At 37.2% G+C, this 18,417-nt stretch overlaps 4 protein-coding genes across 7 annotated transcripts; 2 read left to right on the forward strand and 2 right to left on the reverse strand.

Annotated features, from left to right (window-relative positions):
• Nucleotides 1–1,211: 1,211 nt before the first annotated feature.
• LOC147274898 (uncharacterized) lies at nt 1,212–3,544 on the reverse strand. Its single transcript, XM_086227551.1, has 3 exons — nt 3,062–3,544; nt 2,023–2,414; nt 1,212–1,930 (listed from the first exon to the last, which is right to left on the reverse strand). The coding sequence occupies exons 1-3, from the start codon at nt 3,207–3,209 to the stop codon at nt 1,484–1,486; spliced, it is 987 nt and encodes a 328-aa protein (XP_086083677.1). The 5' UTR covers nt 3,210–3,544; the 3' UTR covers nt 1,212–1,483.
• Nucleotides 3,545–8,899: 5,355 nt separating this feature from the next.
• Nucleotides 8,900–11,650, forward strand: LOC147274899 (protein NRT1/ PTR FAMILY 4.6-like). Of its 2 annotated transcripts, none has more exons than XM_086256788.1 (5): nt 8,900–9,036; nt 9,138–9,243; nt 9,546–9,637; nt 9,838–10,278; nt 10,353–11,650. In XM_086256788.1, the coding sequence occupies exons 1-5, from the start codon at nt 9,034–9,036 to the stop codon at nt 11,325–11,327; spliced, it is 1,617 nt and encodes a 538-aa protein (XP_086112914.1). In that variant the 5' UTR covers nt 8,900–9,033; the 3' UTR covers nt 11,328–11,650. The 2 variants fall into 2 exon arrangements, with proteins under 2 accessions (XP_086112914.1, XP_086112913.1); XM_086256787.1 differs by having other exon boundaries at nt 8,903–9,036; nt 9,420–9,637.
• Nucleotides 11,651–12,054: 404 nt separating this feature from the next.
• On the reverse strand, nt 12,055–13,012 carry LOC147274900 (transmembrane protein, putative (DUF1118)). The gene is made up of 2 exons (XM_086257586.1): nt 12,735–13,012; nt 12,055–12,659 (listed from the first exon to the last, which is right to left on the reverse strand). The coding sequence occupies exons 1-2, from the start codon at nt 12,885–12,887 to the stop codon at nt 12,213–12,215; spliced, it is 600 nt and encodes a 199-aa protein (XP_086113712.1). The 5' UTR covers nt 12,888–13,012; the 3' UTR covers nt 12,055–12,212.
• A 1,623-nt stretch (nt 13,013–14,635) lies between these two features.
• On the forward strand, nt 14,636–18,368 carry HIR1 (SPFH/Band 7/PHB domain-containing membrane-associated protein family). Of its 3 annotated transcripts, none has more exons than XM_086256264.1 (6): nt 14,636–14,779; nt 16,604–16,802; nt 17,205–17,325; nt 17,435–17,526; nt 17,611–17,707; nt 17,831–18,368. In XM_086256264.1, exons 2-6 carry the CDS (start codon nt 16,614–16,616, stop codon nt 18,184–18,186), a joined length of 855 nt encoding a protein of 284 aa, XP_086112390.1. In that variant the 5' UTR covers nt 14,636–14,779; nt 16,604–16,613; the 3' UTR covers nt 18,187–18,368. The 3 variants fall into 3 exon arrangements, with proteins under 3 accessions (XP_086112390.1, XP_086112391.1, XP_086112392.1); XM_086256265.1 differs by having other exon boundaries at nt 14,693–14,779; nt 16,595–16,802; XM_086256266.1 differs by lacking the exon at nt 14,636–14,779 and adding an exon at nt 15,413–15,539.
• The last annotated feature ends 49 nt before the right edge of the window (nt 18,369–18,417 follow it).

Consider the following 18,417-nt stretch of genomic DNA (forward strand, 5'->3'; position numbering starts at 1 on the left):
TGAATTGATACCCATTTCGTGTCAGATTTTATTGGAGAGTTTATTATTTAAGTATGAAAAAGAAGCTAAACCATGCGTGACAGAGATGTTTTGCACTGATATTATGAAAATTTGACAAATAGTCATATAATTAAGAACCCCATTTTGCCCAACGCAATATAAAACACAAACAACCATGTTCTGACTTGGCCAAGCAGCGCTAAAAGAATAAGCTAGCATGAATGATTACATCCAAAAGTTGGCTTCCTTTGATTTTCTTGTATTTGGCATAACAAAGTAGTTTCCCAACAAACAACTAGACCAATTTACTTATTGCTAATTTGAAAAGTTTGATCAAGTTTTGCTAAAGAGATCACACAAGAGAAGTTTCTTCAGAACACTCAACCTTATTGGCAATTTGGCTAATGGCTATGATCATAGTTCTCAAGAAGATAAGCAAGAACATGATAACCACTTCATTACAAGGTACTAACTAGCCATTTTCCTCAAAAATCTTCTTATAAATGTTCCAAAATAAAGACATTAATGAAGTTTAAGCTCATGGGTTAGCAACTTCATAAATCCTATGTTGAGACTTGAAAGCGTGCAATAAGGGTGACTTTGGTTTCCACCAAACAAGGGAAGAAAAAGTGAGAATAAAAAAAGGAAAAAAAATATTTGGATGACTCATCATGAAGTTGACCCCACAACATGAAAGAAACATCAATACCTGTGTATGGAACTATGGATGCTTGCTTCCATCATCTTCACAAGAAACTGATGCAACTGGACTTTATCACTAGCAACAATATGAAAGTCAACTAGCATTTCTGTGCTGTGTGCATGCATATGATACAGTACCGCTTCAATAATATAGCCCAGACTCAGCAGCTCATCATAAAGAAGATTATGGGAGCAATTTAGATTAACAATACCATAAACAGAAATTGGCCCTCAAAGTGAAAGTCAATGTCTCAATGAATAGGAGAAGTAATACAAAAGGTCCCATTGAGTTAAATGCCAATCATCTACAGCTTCCCTCTTGGGTTAAACATTCTACAACTTATTTTGATACTTAAAATGATGAAGCCTGCAGCTTAATGTAGCTGTTGCAAATTCTCTACATAGCAGTAAAATAAATGTAGCTAAATGTAGATGTTAGAATTCTTGTTTCCCCAATTGGTCAAAAAAAAGAATTCTTGTTTCCCCTTGTAAATTTTAAAATAAGGGCATGAAATGAGGGACAAGAGAATTTTATTTAATTACATGATTTACATCCCAAACAATTATACAAAAATGGTCTATTAAAGACTAAGAACCCCAGCAAGAAAATATTACAAATGGGGCAAAAACCACCATCTTTTGCACTGAAACCTAAACCCACCACCACATGATTACATCTGGATCATGGTGCCATTACTTGGATTTATTACTTATTCTCACTTCTCTGCCATACTTTAAACAACAAGACAATAACCCAGGAAATGAATTTACCAAAGGAAACTTAATAAGACCAGGACCAAAAGGCATGATCTTCCACAGGGAATCCAAAATTACATGAATTTGCAGGAGGGTCGGAGTAATCAACATCTTCAAGCTTTGGAAAGATGTATGGAGGCAACAGGCTTTTGCTCAAGTTATCTTCTTCATCTTGGGAAAGGTCAGACTGGTCAGCTTCAAACACATATGAAGAATCACCAGGTTCCAAGAGTGAAGAGTGAACCCCATCAGTGTAATGTGGGCTGTCTGCAGAATCAAATATATCACTCTTGACTGAACTAAGATCTTCCTGCTTAGAGGCCACAACTGAGACTTTGGATACTTCACCCTCTGAGACTGAATCGGAAATTGGCTTCTGCAGTGGTTCTTGAGGTAATTTGATGGTATCAGAAAGTTCTGAGTTTCCCCTCTCTTTCTCTTTGAGCTGCAGCTTGTCTGTGAGGTGAACAACCTGATAAACAATTTAAACATATCATGCAATATTCAAAACCAAAAGACTATAAATGGAAAATGAGGTAGTGAATTACTGAGATTAATGTCTACCTCAGCTTTTAGTTTATCATTCTCTTTAGCTAAGCTCTCATAATCAGCCTTGAGATTGTTATAGTTGGCTTCCAAAGCCTCGTAATCCTTTTCCAGCTGTTTTGTCTTCCACCTTGCCCTGCGGTTCTGGAACCATATCGCAACCTGGCGAGGCTGCAAACCAAGGTCCTTGGCAAGTAGGACTTTTCTTTCTGGTTCAAGCTTGTTTTCCATGTCAAAGCTTTTTTCAAGAAACTGGACTTGATCAGCAGTCAGCCGCCTCTTCTTTCCAGGTTGATGGAAATACTCATCCAAGTCCTCGTCCCCATTCTCTTCATGCTCATACGAGTGGAATAATGACCTCTTCGATCCATTTCCTCGAACATCTTCAAAACTCACCATGGATCTTGAACCTGAAGAAGATACACTATGTATTAGAAAACCATTTTCCAGAGAATCACCAAAAACTGGTTAACTGCACAAATTAACACCCATTTCTTGAATTACTAAAGGTATTCTTGCTACACAGTTTTCCTCAACAATCCCATTGATGATCTGAAAATGATGGAACATTAACACCCATTTCATGTTCAACTCTGATCTAAAAAACTTCATCATTTCTGGTTTTTTTTTGTTACTGCTGACTAACTGAATTATAAACAGGTAGATCAAAAAGGGCCTAAATTATGCAAATTCCAACCTTTGTTAATTCATATACGAGTTAAGCAGCAACATACAAATCCACCTATCAATCACCATAAAACCCCACACCATATTCACATCCGAATTGATCCAGACAGTAACATCCCACAAGAAGATACACAATCAAAGCGTCAAGAAGATGCGAATTTTAATTGTTCAAGACATGGGTTAAAAAAGATACACCATATACTTTCAAAGTTCAGACTTTGCAAGCAAAAACGAAGTAAAAAATCCCAAAAGATATAAACATTTAATGAAACAAACAAAAACCCATAACAGAGACACTAAAAAAGAGTGATAAATCAATCCAATAACTGAAAACCACAAAGATAGTAGAAAAAAAGGACTGAAAGTGTACCGAGAAAAGGAGAAGTAGAAGAAGAATTAGAAGACCCAGAAAGGAACAAAGAATCACGAGGCTCGGAAGCACAAGAACCCCTCTGATTCTGAAGCAAAACACTTAAGCTGGACGAGGCACCACCGCTATAGACCCTCCCACCAGCCATGTTTACTCTTAATTAACACCTCGATGAATTGTTCTGTTTAGTTGGTTTTGTTAAAAAACACTTCAAGCTGCTATGACAACTTGGTTGTGATGATGATCCGAAACCCTGGTTTTGAAGTAAAGTATTAGGCTTTGTGGCGAAAGAAGCTGGTGATGATGATTTCTGTGATGTGGGAAGTGTGGGAACAACGGCTGCTCACACCCATCACTCAGAAGAAAAGAAACAGAGGGTCCTGACCTTGGAGGAGGTGGTGAAAGAGTGGACAAGAAGTAGGTCTGTGTATTTGGGAAGTCTGAGAGAGAGAGAGAGAGAGAGAAAGAGAGAGAGTTTCTTCTTCTGAAGCTTAGCGTGATGATGATGATGATAATATAGTGAAAGCCCAAATGGGGTTCTTGTTCGAGGCGTGGACAAGATTAGTTTATATTACCATCTTACCCTTCCTTGCAAAGCATCATATTCATTAGTCATAACGACATCACATAAACCCACTTATCATCCTTTTTATCTTCTCCTTCCCTTCTTATCTTATGTTTATATGCTTATAGCTGATGTATTAACCGGCCAAAAAAAAAAAAAAATAGCTGATGCATTGGTCTTGAATCCTTGCTAGAATGACAAAACAAGGCTCTTGTTATTGTATTTTGTCGTAAGAGGTTCAAATACATTGTGAGAGTGTGAGACCGAAAAGAAAAAAAAAATTCAATTGACCATCTTTATATATATAAAGCTTATAAACTTGTTTTTGTTTTAATAAAACAATAGAAACATGTTATAACATCCAACGATTTTCTTCGTCCATTACTCGTTAATTCAAATGGCTTGAATGTGTTCTTTGTAATGAAAAAATAAAAATCCAACATTTTTTTTTATAGTTTATCTACTTTCTTATGTGGGTGAAATTCTAAACGAATTATGCAATATATGAACTAGTCTTAGGAAATAAAATTGGACAAAAAACAAGTTGCAAACCAATTCATTTTTTAACTAATTTTTGTAGGTAAAACATTTTATATGTTCCAAGATAATTAATAAAGTTGCAAACCATTATGTAATTATTTTTGGACAAAAAAAATTATGTAATTATTTATCTTAAAGAACAAAATGTGCATATTTCTCCAAAACTGAAACTAACCTAGCGTGACTTGATGATATTGATGTGGACAAAATTTTTGTTAAAGACGTGCAAACAACGTTCTAAACATTAAAATATTTAAAGATTTTTCTTAAGAAAATGTCAGAAATGGGGGCGTGGAACATATAATAGTTAGGGGCATAGTGGTAAATCAGGAAGAGATGAAAACGAGGCACAGAAGCACACAGAGGGAAAGGAATCCAGTCCAAGCAAGCAGTCGCTTTCGGAAGGGAGGGACTGAGTTGGCGAGTCAGAAACGGATGACTCAGCCACTCTGACTGCGACCGCTCAGTGCCACTCTCACCACTCAAGCGGCTCGCGTTTCAACACGGCGGGCCTCATTGGGCCACGTCTACGTGATGCGGGCCCAACTATTGTCTCTTCACACTGATTTTATATTCGCTTGGTCTCACTATCAGCCTATCCAAGCCAACTCCGGTGATGTGTCCACCATTCTTATCTTATTGAACAGTTTATTCAAATCACATTAAATTGAATCTCAAATGAGTAATTCTATTTTCACCCAAACATGATGTATAACTCTAATATCATTACGTGATTATGTAATCGTATTATAAAACATCAATTGGATATCATGCCACGGAAATACAAAATAACTTTTCCTCTATTTCACTTTTATTAATCCTCTTTTCAAAATTTTCCTATCCCATTAAATACAATAAAACATTTGAAAAAGAAAAAAAATATTATTAGGAATCTCAAATTTATATCCCAATTTTAATTCTAAATAATGTATCATTATACACAGGGCTCTTCCAATAAGGGATCCCTCATTTAGTGTTAAATGAGGGATCACCCTGTGTGGCCCACACGGGTCGTTTTGTATTAATCCGAACCGTCCATTTTTTACATCTCCATTGATAGATCATCCATGCAAAAAATCAGCTAAATCAGAAATCGTTTATCCATTCGATTAAACGGCCAAAGTTTAAAACAAATAGACGAACAACAAATTCCTCTATAAACACCTAAACTTTGACCGCTTAATCGAACGAGCAAACGATTTCTGATTTGGCTGATTTTTTACAGGGATGATCTATCAATGGAGATGTAAAAAATAGACGGTTCGAATTAACACAAAACGACTCGTGTGGGTCCCATAAGGTGATCCCTCATTTAATACTAAATGAGGGATCCCTTATTGGAAGGGCCCTCTCATTATACATGTAAATGTTTTACTTGTTGTGAAATAAATAATTCTTAAAATAAGTCATGTATGAATCGATAACATACTGACATATTATTTGAAATCTAAATTTAAAATCTCTATCATTGCTCAAAGAAAAAAAAAAGAAGCAAAAACCAAGCCAGCCACACCAACTAACGCCCATCGCCAACGACCTTCCTATCTCTATCTCTCTCTCTATTTTCCTCCCTCTCTTTCTCTTCTTCTCTCTCTTTCTTTCTCCCATTCCCTCATAGGACCACCATGGTGTAGGCGACCCCGACCTTCAACATGGAGATAGATAGAGTCATCACTCATCAGCCACCATGGTGGTCTAATGAGGGAGGGGAGGGAGAGAAAGAAGAGAGTGAAAAAGAAGAGGGAAGAAGAATAAGAGAAGTGTGTTCAATAAAGTGATTTGGGGAGGTAAACATAAAAGCACTCATCTCAAATTTTGTAATTTTATCTGTGGGCCTGTGGCCCATGGTTTCTAACAAACCATAACATTTTGTAAACAACCTTTAATTTACTATAATTAGTACAAACGGCCCATAGTCCAAAAATCACTAATCATACTGGGCTTCCTTCATGAAATATAATACCATCATTTTTGTTTGACTTTTGTTAGCTATTCACAATGTGCCAAAGCCCATATTTGATCCCCACTGAGTGAAAGATCCACTCCCCTCAATCGATAAGAACCCAATTCCGGTTCTCATTTAGAATGCAACTGCAACTGCAACTAGTGAAAGTGATTTGGTTTTTTACTTTGTCCAAGAATATGGGCCATGTTTATTAAACCCATTAAGCAACCCCTTTTCCTTTGGTGGTTCAACTGCACCTATTGGCCATGTCAAAGTATATGCAAAAAAAGGTTAAAACTACTTGGAGGGCAAGTGGCAACTCCACCTTGTGTGGAGTATAGGGATTACATAATGCTTCAAACTTCAAATCAAAGAAAGTTGTAAAGAACATGTTCAATGGAGTGGAGCACATAGTGAATATGCAGAATTTGCTTCAATCCTCTCATGTTGGCCACCATATGTATTGATGAATATTTATTCCAATCTTTCTATTTTCAGGGCAAACAGGGAAAACTGAAACCATTTCTTCTGCCTTATTGGTTGCTACTACTAGTAATTCCTCACCTCACTATCAGAACCATTTCACATTGTTCCTTAATTTTGGTCTATTTTTTCAACCCTTTCTTTACCTTGTTGGTTTTGTGATACATGATCCTCCTACTTGGGCCCCATCAATAAGCACATTTAGGGTAGAGAAACTGTTATTGGCCAATGATTGTGGCTACTGCATTTTTTTATTCAACGTTTGGAACATTAAAAATGGGTTTTTGAGCCTTTTGAGGAATCAAGGAAATGGTGTCGGAGTTGTCCCCCATATTCAGTTGTTTAGAAGTCCCCATTGTTGCTGCTGATGCTATTGCTTATGTTTGAGACCAAAGGTAAGATTACTTGGGTAACAGGGTAAGTCCATACTTAGCCGAACTGATTTTAGGGCCTGGGATTCTGTATGCTCGTGTTGCTATAAAATTTGAATGGTCAAGGTTCTTGGATGTTAGGCAAAAGGGTGTGAAAGGTATAAATTTGTTCCATATCCGCATTCCAATTTCCAAACAATGCAGGAAGCTGCTTATATTTATAGGCCGCAGCTTTTGAAACTAGTCAGGGAATATTCTTAAATTATTTAGATTAACATTAGCATCCTAATGTTCTACCTGACAAGATATATGCTACCTTAGAAAACCTACATTCAAGATGGAGAATCAGATTATACCCCAAGATGATGTTGAAATGTGTATGCTTCAACTTTCATTCAAAAAGAAAACTTAACATTCAATAAAACAATTCAGACTCAAGGCCAATAGGAATATAGAGAGAACTCAAATTAGATTCCTTTCATTATATTGAAATTGCGACAACGAAACATACACTTACGAGTTAAGAAGATGTTTAAGCCTTGCACCAAAAGCAAAAGAGAGGATATAAAGATTGAATGTGATTTGTTTATCCATACCACCAAATGATGTTGTGTTATTTAAGACAAGTAGTTTCTCCCCAACCTCTCCAACTCCAACATCAACCTCTCCAATTATTTTCAATCTGAAAGGTTTGCCTATTATACATTTGCCTTGTAAATTAATATCCACATGATCAAATTCAGCAGGGGAAACTGAGATGTACTGGCAATGCATGGGAGTAAATGCTGGCCTGCTAGGATGACCCAATTGAAAAATCCTAATAGCCACCCAATTTGGAGACCTCTAAGATCATGCACCTAACATTTGTCTCTGAAAGATTATATCCACACATTTTCTATGATCAAGGATCTGGGTGGCTCAGAAAGGAAACCTACTCTACAGGGCAACAACATAGAATGATAAGGCCACTAGTAAGTTAACAGTACTGTCAGATGGCTCTAGTAGTAAGAAGAAGAATATTTCAGTACAGCTCTGAAAGCTCTATAAGAGCATGCCAAAAGACAAAAATCATATGACACATGATAAATGAAAATTGATTGAATTGCCTTGATTTCACAAAATATATAGTTGTAATCTTGTAGCCAACCCAAAGATGAGGAATGAGTCCCTGTTAGAAATTCTATTTAATTTGTAAAAGTCACAGAATTGGATAATACAGAGTTGGTGCAATTAGAGATTAGTTTAAGACACAGTTGGTCGTAGTCTTATTACCACTACTAGGGTGAGTGAGTGATTTTGGAGGTGGGGCATGCCTGAAATGCTACACTCTAACTTTACCTTCAAGATCAACATCATAGCATTATGACCCCATTTATTTGTCTAGCCCACTTGCATTGAGTTTGTACTCCATCTTCTGATATCATTACATATATTGACAAGAATAGAGAGCATGGTTTGTTCAGGCAATCACCTCAGACCCCATTTGATTCCCAATTTGCAAATCATAAATGCCCTTTATAAAATCAGCTTCTTACACCTGTATACTATGCCTTAAAACAGAAATGCTTAAGTCTAATGATTGTGAGGAATATGGTTAACATATCCATTTCTAGTAATCCAGTCTAATTTAAAAAGCAACAACAGAATGTTCATGAAGTACTCAATTAGAACAAATGAGAAGATCATTATCTTATAGTGGGGACTGTGGGAGGATTTGGTTCCCATTTTACTTTAGTTTCCTTTGTACATGTAAACTATATGGATTTAGTAGAATCCAAGCCAACACCCCCCCTCCCCCCCTCTCTCTCAATTTGAGGGTTAGAAACTGCCAACACTGTCATTTTAAGGTTAAAAGGTCTGGGAGAATGATTAGTCATTTCATGGAGTCTAGACCTTTCTTCTTCAGTTGGACCAGCTTTTCTCAGTCTATAAATATCGCTCATCTATCACTTCCACACTATATTGAAAAAAATTATCGATCAATTAGTCTTTTGTCATCAATCCAGGCTGTCCAGCCTCCCCCTCCCTCCCTCCAAAAAAAAAAAAAGACTAGAAGCTCTAAAAGGAGATGGTGAGTTCCAAATTAAGATTTCTAATCACTATATATATAATGGTGTCCTTGCTTTATTTACTGCTTAATTTGGCTTGATGTCATTTTGGCTATCATTGTAGGATGAAGCACACCATTTGAACACATGGGAAGGCTATGTAGATTGGAGGAACAGACCTGCCATAAGAGGCTGCCATGGTGGCATGCTTGCTGCTTCCTTTGTCCTAGGTTAGTAAAACTAGGATCACTGCAAGCACAGCTTTTGAAACACCTCCAAGAGATGGTGCCAGAACAGCTTTTTCTCATGGAAGCATTAATATTTATTTATGAACTTTAGATATATTGCATTATAAACAGAGAAAGTAACATGAATATGTCTAACTTTTTTGTGTCGAAAACTTTAGTGGTGGAGATACTGGAGAACCTAGCTTACCTGTCCAATGCAAGCAACCTTGTGCTATACCTGTCCAAATTCATGCATTTTTCTCCATCCACTTCTGCCAACATTGTAACCAATTTCATGGGCACAGCCTTCCTCCTTGCTCTCCTTGGTGGCTTTCTAGCAGATGCTTTCTTCACCACTTACTGCATCTACTTGATAAGTGCTGCAATAGAATTCATGGTGAGTTTTTATCAAATATTCAGATTCTTATTCTTTTTTCCAATCCATTTACATCATCAAATCGGTTTTTTGACAGTTTCCAACTTAACCCTCCTCACTAGACTGTTAATTAATTAATGTTCTCCTTACTAGCTTTGTCTAGCTAATTACACTTCAAAAGACTTGGTTAGGCTCATTACTAATTTGGACTGATTGTACAGGGCATATTGATACTCACAATCCAAGCTCAGATACCATCACTAAAACCACCAACCTGCGTTTCAATGAGCACCAACAGTCCATGCCAGGAGGTTGGTGATGGGAAAAAAGTGATGTTATTTGCAGGCCTCTATCTGGTGGCACTTGGAGTTGGAGGAATAAAAGGTTCTCTGCCCCCACATGGGGCTGAGCAATTTGATGAGACAACCCAACAAGGTAGGAGGCAGAGATCTTCCTTCTTCAACTACTATGTCTTCTGTCTCTCTTGTGGGGCTCTCGTCGCGGTTACTTTCGTGGTGTGGATTGAAGACAACAAAGGGTGGCAATGGGGTTTTGGGATTTCCACCGCAACAATACTGATCTCCATCCCACTCTTCCTCTTAGGCTCTCCTACTTACAGGACTAAAATTCCTGCAGGCAGTCCAATTACAACCATGTTCAAGGTAAAATTCAGATCAAAATCAGTATTAAGACAAACCCAATTTTCAAATTAACTTCCTTTGTCTGTGTTCAACAGGTTCTGGCTGCAGCAATTTACAATGCCTGCAAAACTAGAAATCCTTGCAATGCTGTCACCAACATGTCCACAACCCCATCTCACACAAATGAACTTTGTGAGGGAGAAGATGATAAAGCTAAAGAAATGAGGACCAGTGATCAAGCTCTAACAGAAAGCCTCAAGTTCCTTAACAGAGCAGTGACTATTAGACCTGTCCATCCAATGCTACAATGTACTGTAAAGCAAGTGGAAGAGGTGAAAATAGTGCTGAGGATTCTCCCAATTCTTATGTCCACCATAATGCTAAACTGCTGCCTTGCCCAACTCTCCACATTCTCAGTGCAACAAGCAGCCACCATGAATACTAAGCTTGGTTCCTTGAAGGTTCCACCAGCTTCTCTCCCTGTCTTTCCTGTCCTCTTCATCATGATCCTTGCCCCACTCTACAACCATGCCATTGTTCCATTTGCAAGAAAGTTGACCAAAACTGAAATGGGGATCACTCATGTACAGAGAATTGGGGTTGGACTAATTTTTTCTGTTGTTGCCATGGCAGTAGCTGCTTTGGTTGAAATTAAGAGAAAGAATGTGGCAGCCAAAAATGGGCTACTAGATTCTGCTGAGCCTCTGCCCATCACATTCCTTTGGGTGGCTTTGCAGTACTTGTTCCTTGGCTCAGCTGATCTTTTCACATTGGCTGGAATGATGGAATTCTTCTTCACAGAAGCTCCACCCAGCATGAGATCTTTGGCCACAGCTCTCTCCTGGGCTTCACTGGCCATTGGGTACTACCTCAGCTCAGTGCTTGTGTCCATAGTCAATTATGTCACTGGGGCATATAGGCATACACCTTGGCTGTTTGGTAGCAACTTGAATCACTATCACCTTGAGAGGTTCTACTGGTTGATGTGTGTCTTAAGTGGAATCAATTTTTTGTACTATCTTTTATGGGCCAGCCGCTACAAATACAGATCAACAGGGTCTCATAATTAGAAGGATTGTCAAAATCCTATCCAGTCCTCAACAATTAAGCACCAAGAGTCATTTGAATCCTATATAAGCTGATTTTTATTCAATATATATCATCCCAGCCAAGAGAGAGGGAGAGAGTCATCTCTTTGGTCATCTGCTACTATCATATATATATATATATATATATATATATGTGTGGTACCAAATAAAATGAGCTAATATCGATTCATGCAAATCAGCAAATGTAATATTTTACTGGTTATTTATTCATATAACTGTGTTAATGTACAATGTATTCCACTTTGTTCGAAATTTTAAATCCACCAGTCACCACATTGCTTATATTATGTTCATATTTATTTGATATTTATGTTTATTTCTTCAAACATTTCCAAACAGTTATTCTTTTACTTAAGGGTAGGGTTCGTTCTGTTAGTTTCCTCTCTTGCCTTCGTTTTTCCTTTTGTAACCCACTGGTGGCTGCAGGTTCATTTCTTTTTAACTTTGTCTTGTTGTTGTCTTACATCACACAATAATTTTCAAATGCGGTCACCTTAAGAAGATCAATGAAAATTGCCAATCCTTTGGCAATTAATGCAACTTCTTTTTTTAACCACTTCTCTTGCATCTATTTAACACAACCCTCCCTGCATCTCCTCCTCTCACACATTTCTACTGGTTGATTTGTGTCTTAATGCCAGGTAGGAACAACGATTCGTGAAAAGGATCATAAAACAATAACAAGACATGACCCGATGACAAATTTTTATAAACTATAACATTACTTATAATTAAACATAACATGGTCAATTGCTTTGCCACTACACAATCAGTCCGTCATGAATCATGTGTGCCTCTAATTTCGAAGAAAAAGAAAAAAGAAAAAGAAGGAGATATTGGAGTGAATCAATTATCAGCTTCTTGCAAGCCATCCAAGACAACGGAGCCAACTAACAAGCCAGCAGCTCCAGCCGCAAGCGTAGCGGCAAGCACGGCCTGCACCGCCACGAGCCCCGCCGAGTCATCCGGAATGAACACAACAGCCGCCACCGCCGCCACCAGAACCGGCAGCGCTGCGGAGGCCAAGGCCGCAGGGGAGAGGCCCACGGCGTTCTCGAGCAGGCTGAGAAGCCCAAGGTCCTCGGCCTTGGAAAACAGGCCCAACTTCTCTATGGACGAGAGCGTCAGCCCAAGCCCCTCGGCCTTCGATAGAAGCCCAGCCTTCTCCACGTTGCTTAACACCTTTCGCTTCTCCAGCTTCTTCAACACGTCCACTTCCACCTCCTCCGAACCTTCGTAGAATATTCCCGCTCCGTACCACTTCTTCGACCACCCTCCGTCCAGCTTGTTCACCTGCCATACATAACAACGAACTTCATTTTCTCAGCAGCCAAACAAATGGAAGCCAAACAGTATGTATGTATGTACCTTCTTTTGGGGTGCCATGGAAACGATTGTTGAGGTTCTTGATCTGGTGGGACAGCCATTGATGATGTAATCGTGGTGAGGTTTCGAGGAAAGGAAGTTGCTGTGCTTGAGATTTTTCATGCAATTAGCTGAAGACGTTGCAGTGACAGCCATTGATGATATCTCAAAGCTCCTTCGATTCTCTGTGTGTCTCAGTGTGAGGGTCTCTGTGTGTTTGGGACTTCTTCTGTGTGTTGACTGCCACGTGGGATGGCTTAGGTTGCTTGCTTCGTCTGTAATCTAACACGTCATGTTGTATCTGCCAATCATATTGCTGAGTGTTGATTGCTTTATCTTTCCAAATTCCAACTTAAAACAAAATATTTTGCTTTCAAAAAGAAAATAAGAAATTTTGTCTCAAAATAAGATGGACAAGACAGAGAGAGTGAACCAAGTCCAGCGGCCCATCCAATAAGTCTTCTTAAACTTGAAAGTAAGCCCAAAACACTAAGCCTCCAAAATTTCCAATGCCATTTTAGCTAAGCCCAAGTCCAAGTCCAGCTCATGTGGTGAGGTCAAGTTTTTCACTGCTTTGAATTTTAAGGTATGGATTAGAGGGAAAAATTATTATGTATAATCGATACATTCTTATATAGTGTAAACAATTTATATGTTATAATATAAATAAATGATGAGTTTATACTAATTGGGTTTTGTAGGATATATATTAATAACAGGAAACAACTAAGAGACAACCAAGTGATTGTTTTCATTTTGATGAGAGGCAACCAAGTGATTGTTTTCATTTCGACTTTATCCAAATGAATCCCAATAGCAGCTTCCAATTAATTAAAGTTAACAAATTAGGGAGGTTTCATGCAATTTTTAAATATAGCAAGTACTTGTTACCCAAAAAAAAGACTTATGAAGTCGCCATTACTTGAATTGAAGGCATTCATCAATTAGACAGTATTTGAATGGGTTATCACTATTATGACTTATGACTTATGAGGAAGATTTGAGAGATGATATGCAAATGCAATTCCAAATTCTCAATTGGAATTGCATGCCCCTCAAGACTTCTCCCCTTGCCGTATATTATTATTGTATACTATTCGGGGAGAATATGAATTCAGTGAATACAGCTCAGGAGATATATTTATATATTTATGTATATATATATAAAAATGATCACTCGCTCACCATAGAGCGGGGAATTTCCCGCTCACCTAACCACTCAACAACAAATTTCAATGATCGAAACCGTCCATAATTTAGGGCATCATTTAGAGATCAGCCTTGCAAAAAATCAGCCAAATCGGAAACTGTTTAGCTAATGTATTAATGTCAACATCATTTTAACCTTATTTGACGAACTGTATTTGTCTGCAAAGTTTGAAGGACCAAACAATTATCGATTTAGCTGATTTTTTACAGGAACGACTCTTAAGGATGAACCTAAAAAAATGGACGGTCCCGATCATTGAATTCTCATTCTATGGTGAGTAGGGAATTCCCCGCTCTATAGTGAGCGAGTGATCATTTCTGTATATATTTATACCTACTTGTAAATGTTTATTGATGACATACCTAATAATATTCAATTCCAACTTTATATTATCCCATTTTTTATATTTTTCTATGTCGTTGTTGGCATGTTGCTTGTTTTGGTCCTTCCAATTGCAGCCGTCATAACTCATAACTCTTGAGAAATAAATAACATGGTGCTTCAGACTTATCCATAGTTCCATACCACAAATCTTCCAAGCACGAATCCCTCCGAAGATATTTTAGTTATTTATAATTTACATGGTCCCCAAAGATATATAATAAAAATTTAAAAGTGTTATGTGGATCGGGCCCAATGAAATATTTCCGTTGACTTTTCAGGCCCACTTGCGATCCTCTGATGAGTCATCAGTCAGTTGGAACAAGCAAGGTTTACGTGGTGCTCTGTATAGAATGCACAGCTTATCACTTTCCCCGGTTGGTATTGAATAGCATAGTCGTTTCTTTATATTCTTCGTCTTCAAGGATCAGCTAATTGCTGCGAAATTGCAAAGGAGGTAACTTTCACCTCTCTTTCTTTGCAATTCTTAATTTTGGATATGGGTCTCTTTCAAATTTTTCTCTAGGTAAAGCTTTTCTTTATCTTTATTGGAAACTGTACCGAAATTCCTGGAAAATCGCTTTCTGTTTGCTTTTCCATGGATATTTAATATTTTGATTATTGAATTATATGTATGGAGTGATAATCATTGATCCCATCCAAAAAATTATCTCTACGTATGCATATTTGTGAAATCAGTGAAAATGAAGATATAGAAACCAATGCAGGAAAACCCATGCGTCATTTTCTTAGTTAAGATGGCAAACTGTGAGCTGTTATCTGTCAAATCCCATTTAGAAAAGGTCTCTTTGATTTAAATTTTATTGGCTTGATCTGTCAAATCTTTTGGTTGTATCTTAAGGAATACTATGTGCTGCTACCACCAATGTTTTCTATTTAAGTACCCTTGACGGAGTTTGTGAGGATTATTGTCCACTAAACTAGTTTATTTTATAAATATCTGGTAATTTTGTTTTTGGTATTAATAAATATCTGATGATTTCATTGAAGTAATAAGCTCTTTTTATACAATTACAGTATAGCGTTTGGTTCCAACCTAAACAAGGATATAAGCTAGTCCAAAATCCAAATATAGTTGGGTGTTTTTTCAATTTTTTAAGTCATTAATTTCAGAGTTTATATAACTCTTAACTTTGGGTCGTCTCATTCCTATCTTCCTTCTTTCCTTGTTCTCTTGTTCTGCTCTACTGTTTTCTGTAATATCTCTCTCTCTCTCTCTCTCTCTCTCTCTCTCTCTCCATCTCTATCTCTCTCTCTCTCTCTGTGAAAGATTGAGAGGTGAGCACATAGCTTTGGCGGTGTCTGTGCTATTGTTCTTGGGGATCTGTTTAATGTGTTTTGCTTCTAACAATAATCCTTTTTTATATGAGTAAACTACTTGGATGGTGTTATAGAGACCAGTTTTGACCTTTTTTCCATCTTGCATTCATGCCCCAGTTTTGTTCTTTCACGGTTTTGCTTGACATATGAATTATAAATCTCTCTCTCTCTCTCTCTCTCACACACACACACACTCACAGAGACAAGCACTAGTCTAATTTAGGTGAATTGAATTTTGGATTGGTAGATTCTTGGTTTAGACTATGGTGATAAAGTATAATTTAACATGTGCAGTTCTATTACTTGTTCAATTAGGAATTTTGAAATATGAAAGTTTAAAAGCCTTGATTAACCACTTAGAAGAAAGATTTGTCCATGATGTAGTATAGGTCAATTTTAATTTGTTTTGTTGATTTCCACTTTTTTTTTTTGCTTATTTTATATTTTTAGCCTGATTCTTCTGAAAGTAAATATGTCAGAGGAAGTGCTTACCAACAACTTCATATAATATTAGATCACTGAATATGTTTGTGGGATCCCTGAAAACAACATGATATCTGGTTGGTTTGTTTCAGCTCTTTCAAACATGTGTGAGGTTCATTTCGTGGACTAGTTTGGCTTTGAACTTATATATTCTCACTAATTCTTTCATACTCAATTACAGAAACTTTTTTTTTTTCTTTCCAACTGTGATGTCATGTATTATCTGCATGGTTTTTGTGAGTATTTTTTTTAAATGATTTATGCAGACATCTGAATCTCTGATTAATTGCATGAAGCTAAACTTTTTTTTTTTCTTCTTTTTCTATCCATTAACTTTTCAAGCATAGAGGATTTTTATAAAAGCTGAGATAATGATTATTACTATTTAATTTCCTAGAAAATTCTTGGCTTCCAGATAGCCCCTGACTTGTATCTATATTTGTTGGAGGTACCATAGTGAAGAGAACATGGGTAATCTACTCTGTTTGGTGCAAGTTGATCAATCCACAGTAGCTATAAAGGAAAAATTTGGTAGGTTTGTGGAAGTTCTTGAGCCAGGATGCCATTGCCTTCCATGGTTTCTTGGCCACCAGATTGCTGGTCATCTCTCTCTTCGTTTGCAGCAATTGGATGTGCGGTGTGAGACCAAGACAAAGGTTTTCTCAATTTTCATAAGTGAAAATGATTTAACCGTTAATTTTGTGGTCATAGCATGTCTTTTAATTTAATATTGGATATTTTTCATTCCCCAAAGTTCTCTGACAAGAAAAAAATTTATAATCTCATTTTATTATGGACTCTAATGCCTTAGTTTATATGCATTTGCCCTACATGCATGCAAGTAGATGCAACATGTACTCTTTTTCTAAGTTTTTCTTTTAAAGTGTTCACATCAATTCATGCTAAAGACAGTTTGCTAACGAATGTTTTTAAGTATAGGGCAATAATGGTAAGATTCGTTTAACATTATAAAATGAAACATTTTGATAAGTTAGTTTTTACTTAGTACATCTTCTTTTATATCTGCATCTTGAGTAATTGTTCAATATACTCTTTAGGACAATGTATTCGTCAATGTTGTTGCATCTATCCAATATCGTGCTCTAGCAGACAACGCAGATGATGCTTTCTACAAACTCAGCAACACGAGGTCCCAAATCCAGGCCTATGTTTTTGATGGTATAAACTACATATCCTTCTTAATAAATTATAGATATGCAACTGTTTTGATTCAAAAAGTATTTTGAGCTGATTGGTTTTTTTTTTTTTTTTCCTTTCATTTTGTTAGTGATTAGAGCTAGTGTTCCAAAGCTCCTTCTGGATGATGCTTTTGAGCAAAAGAATGAAATTGCAAAAGCTGTGGAAAATGAGCTAGAGAAAGTAATGTGACTAAACAAAAGTAATTCAATACCCTGGACTCTAATATAACTTGATTGTGACCATGTTGCTCTTGCTCCATTACAGGCTATGTCTGCTTATGGTTATGAGATTGTACAGACACTGATTGTTGACATAGAACCAGATGAACATGTAAAGCGAGCAATGAATGAAATCAATGCTGGTATAAGTCAATACTCATAACCGATATGATTATCACACTCCTCTTAACTTATTTATTGCTTTGCCTGGGTAGTCTGTTCAGTTTCAATTGTTTTACCATTTTTTCTATATTTTCTTTTTTCAGCTGCAAGAATGAGGGTGGCCGCTAGTGAGAAGGCAGAGGCTGAGAAGATTTTGCAAATCAAACGAGCTGAGGGTGAGGCCGAGTCCAAGTATCTCTCTGGGCTGGGTATAGCTCGCCAGCGTCAAGCAATTGTAGATGGTTTGAGGGACAGTGTGCTAGGCTTCTCTGTTAATGTTCCAGGGACATCAGCAAAGGATGTCATGGACATGGTCCTTGTCACTCAGTATTTTGACACCATGAAGGAAATTGGTGCTTCCTCTAAATCCTCTGCTGTGTTTATTCCACATGGACCTGGTGCTGTCCGTGATGTAGCTTCTCAGATTCGCGATGGACTTCTGCAGGGTTCTCAGCACTAGTTGGGTACTTCTTGATGCTTATCTGCAATTCGTTCTGTTGGGTCATTGTGAGGTGTCCAGTGTGTTATAGTTTTGGTTCATGTTTATCGTAACTTTTCATTACAGCTACTGTAAATGTCGGTACTAAAGATTTATGGTGAACGTATTTTGATCTGATACAATGATAGATTTCTTTGAGTTCATGCGTACACTTAATAATTTATATTGTACAGTTTCACCTTTTAATTGTTT

Source organism: Dryas octopetala, chromosome 9 (genome assembly GCF_963921425.1).
Source record: "Dryas octopetala chromosome 9, drDryOcto1.1, whole genome shotgun sequence".
NCBI classification, from domain to species: Eukaryota; Viridiplantae; Streptophyta; class Magnoliopsida; order Rosales; family Rosaceae; genus Dryas; species Dryas octopetala.

Excerpts from the sequence above, each read along its gene's own strand:
- LOC147274898 (XM_086227551.1), bottom strand. The coding sequence starts at position 3,209 with ATGGCTGGTGGGAGGGTCTATAGCGGTGGTGCCTCGTCCAGCTTAAGT. Across the intron at positions 2,415-3,061 it reads TTCTACTTCTCCTTTTCTCG|GTTCAAGATCCATGGTGAGT; the intron begins GTACACTTTCAG and ends TATCTTCTTCAG. Across the intron at positions 1,931-2,022 it reads ATGATAAACTAAAAGCTGAG|GTTGTTCACCTCACAGACAA; the intron begins GTAGACATTAAT and ends ATTGTTTATCAG.
- LOC147274899 (XM_086256787.1), top strand. Across the intron at positions 9,638-9,837 it reads GTGCTGCAATAGAATTCATG|GGCATATTGATACTCACAAT; the intron begins GTGAGTTTTTAT and ends CTGATTGTACAG. Across the intron at positions 10,279-10,352 it reads CAATTACAACCATGTTCAAG|GTTCTGGCTGCAGCAATTTA; the intron begins GTAAAATTCAGA and ends TGTGTTCAACAG.
- LOC147274900 (XM_086257586.1), bottom strand. The coding sequence starts at position 12,887 with ATGGCTGTCACTGCAACGTCTTCAGCTAATTGCATGAAAAATCTCAAG. Across the intron at positions 12,660-12,734 it reads CCATGGCACCCCAAAAGAAG|GTGAACAAGCTGGACGGAGG; the intron begins GTACATACATAC and ends TATGTATGGCAG.
- HIR1 (XM_086256264.1), top strand. The coding sequence starts at position 16,614 with ATGGGTAATCTACTCTGTTTGGTGCAAGTTGATCAATCCACAGTAGCT. Across the intron at positions 16,803-17,204 it reads GGTGTGAGACCAAGACAAAG|GACAATGTATTCGTCAATGT; the intron begins GTTTTCTCAATT and ends TATACTCTTTAG. Across the intron at positions 17,708-17,830 it reads AATGAATGAAATCAATGCTG|CTGCAAGAATGAGGGTGGCC; the intron begins GTATAAGTCAAT and ends TTCTTTTTTCAG.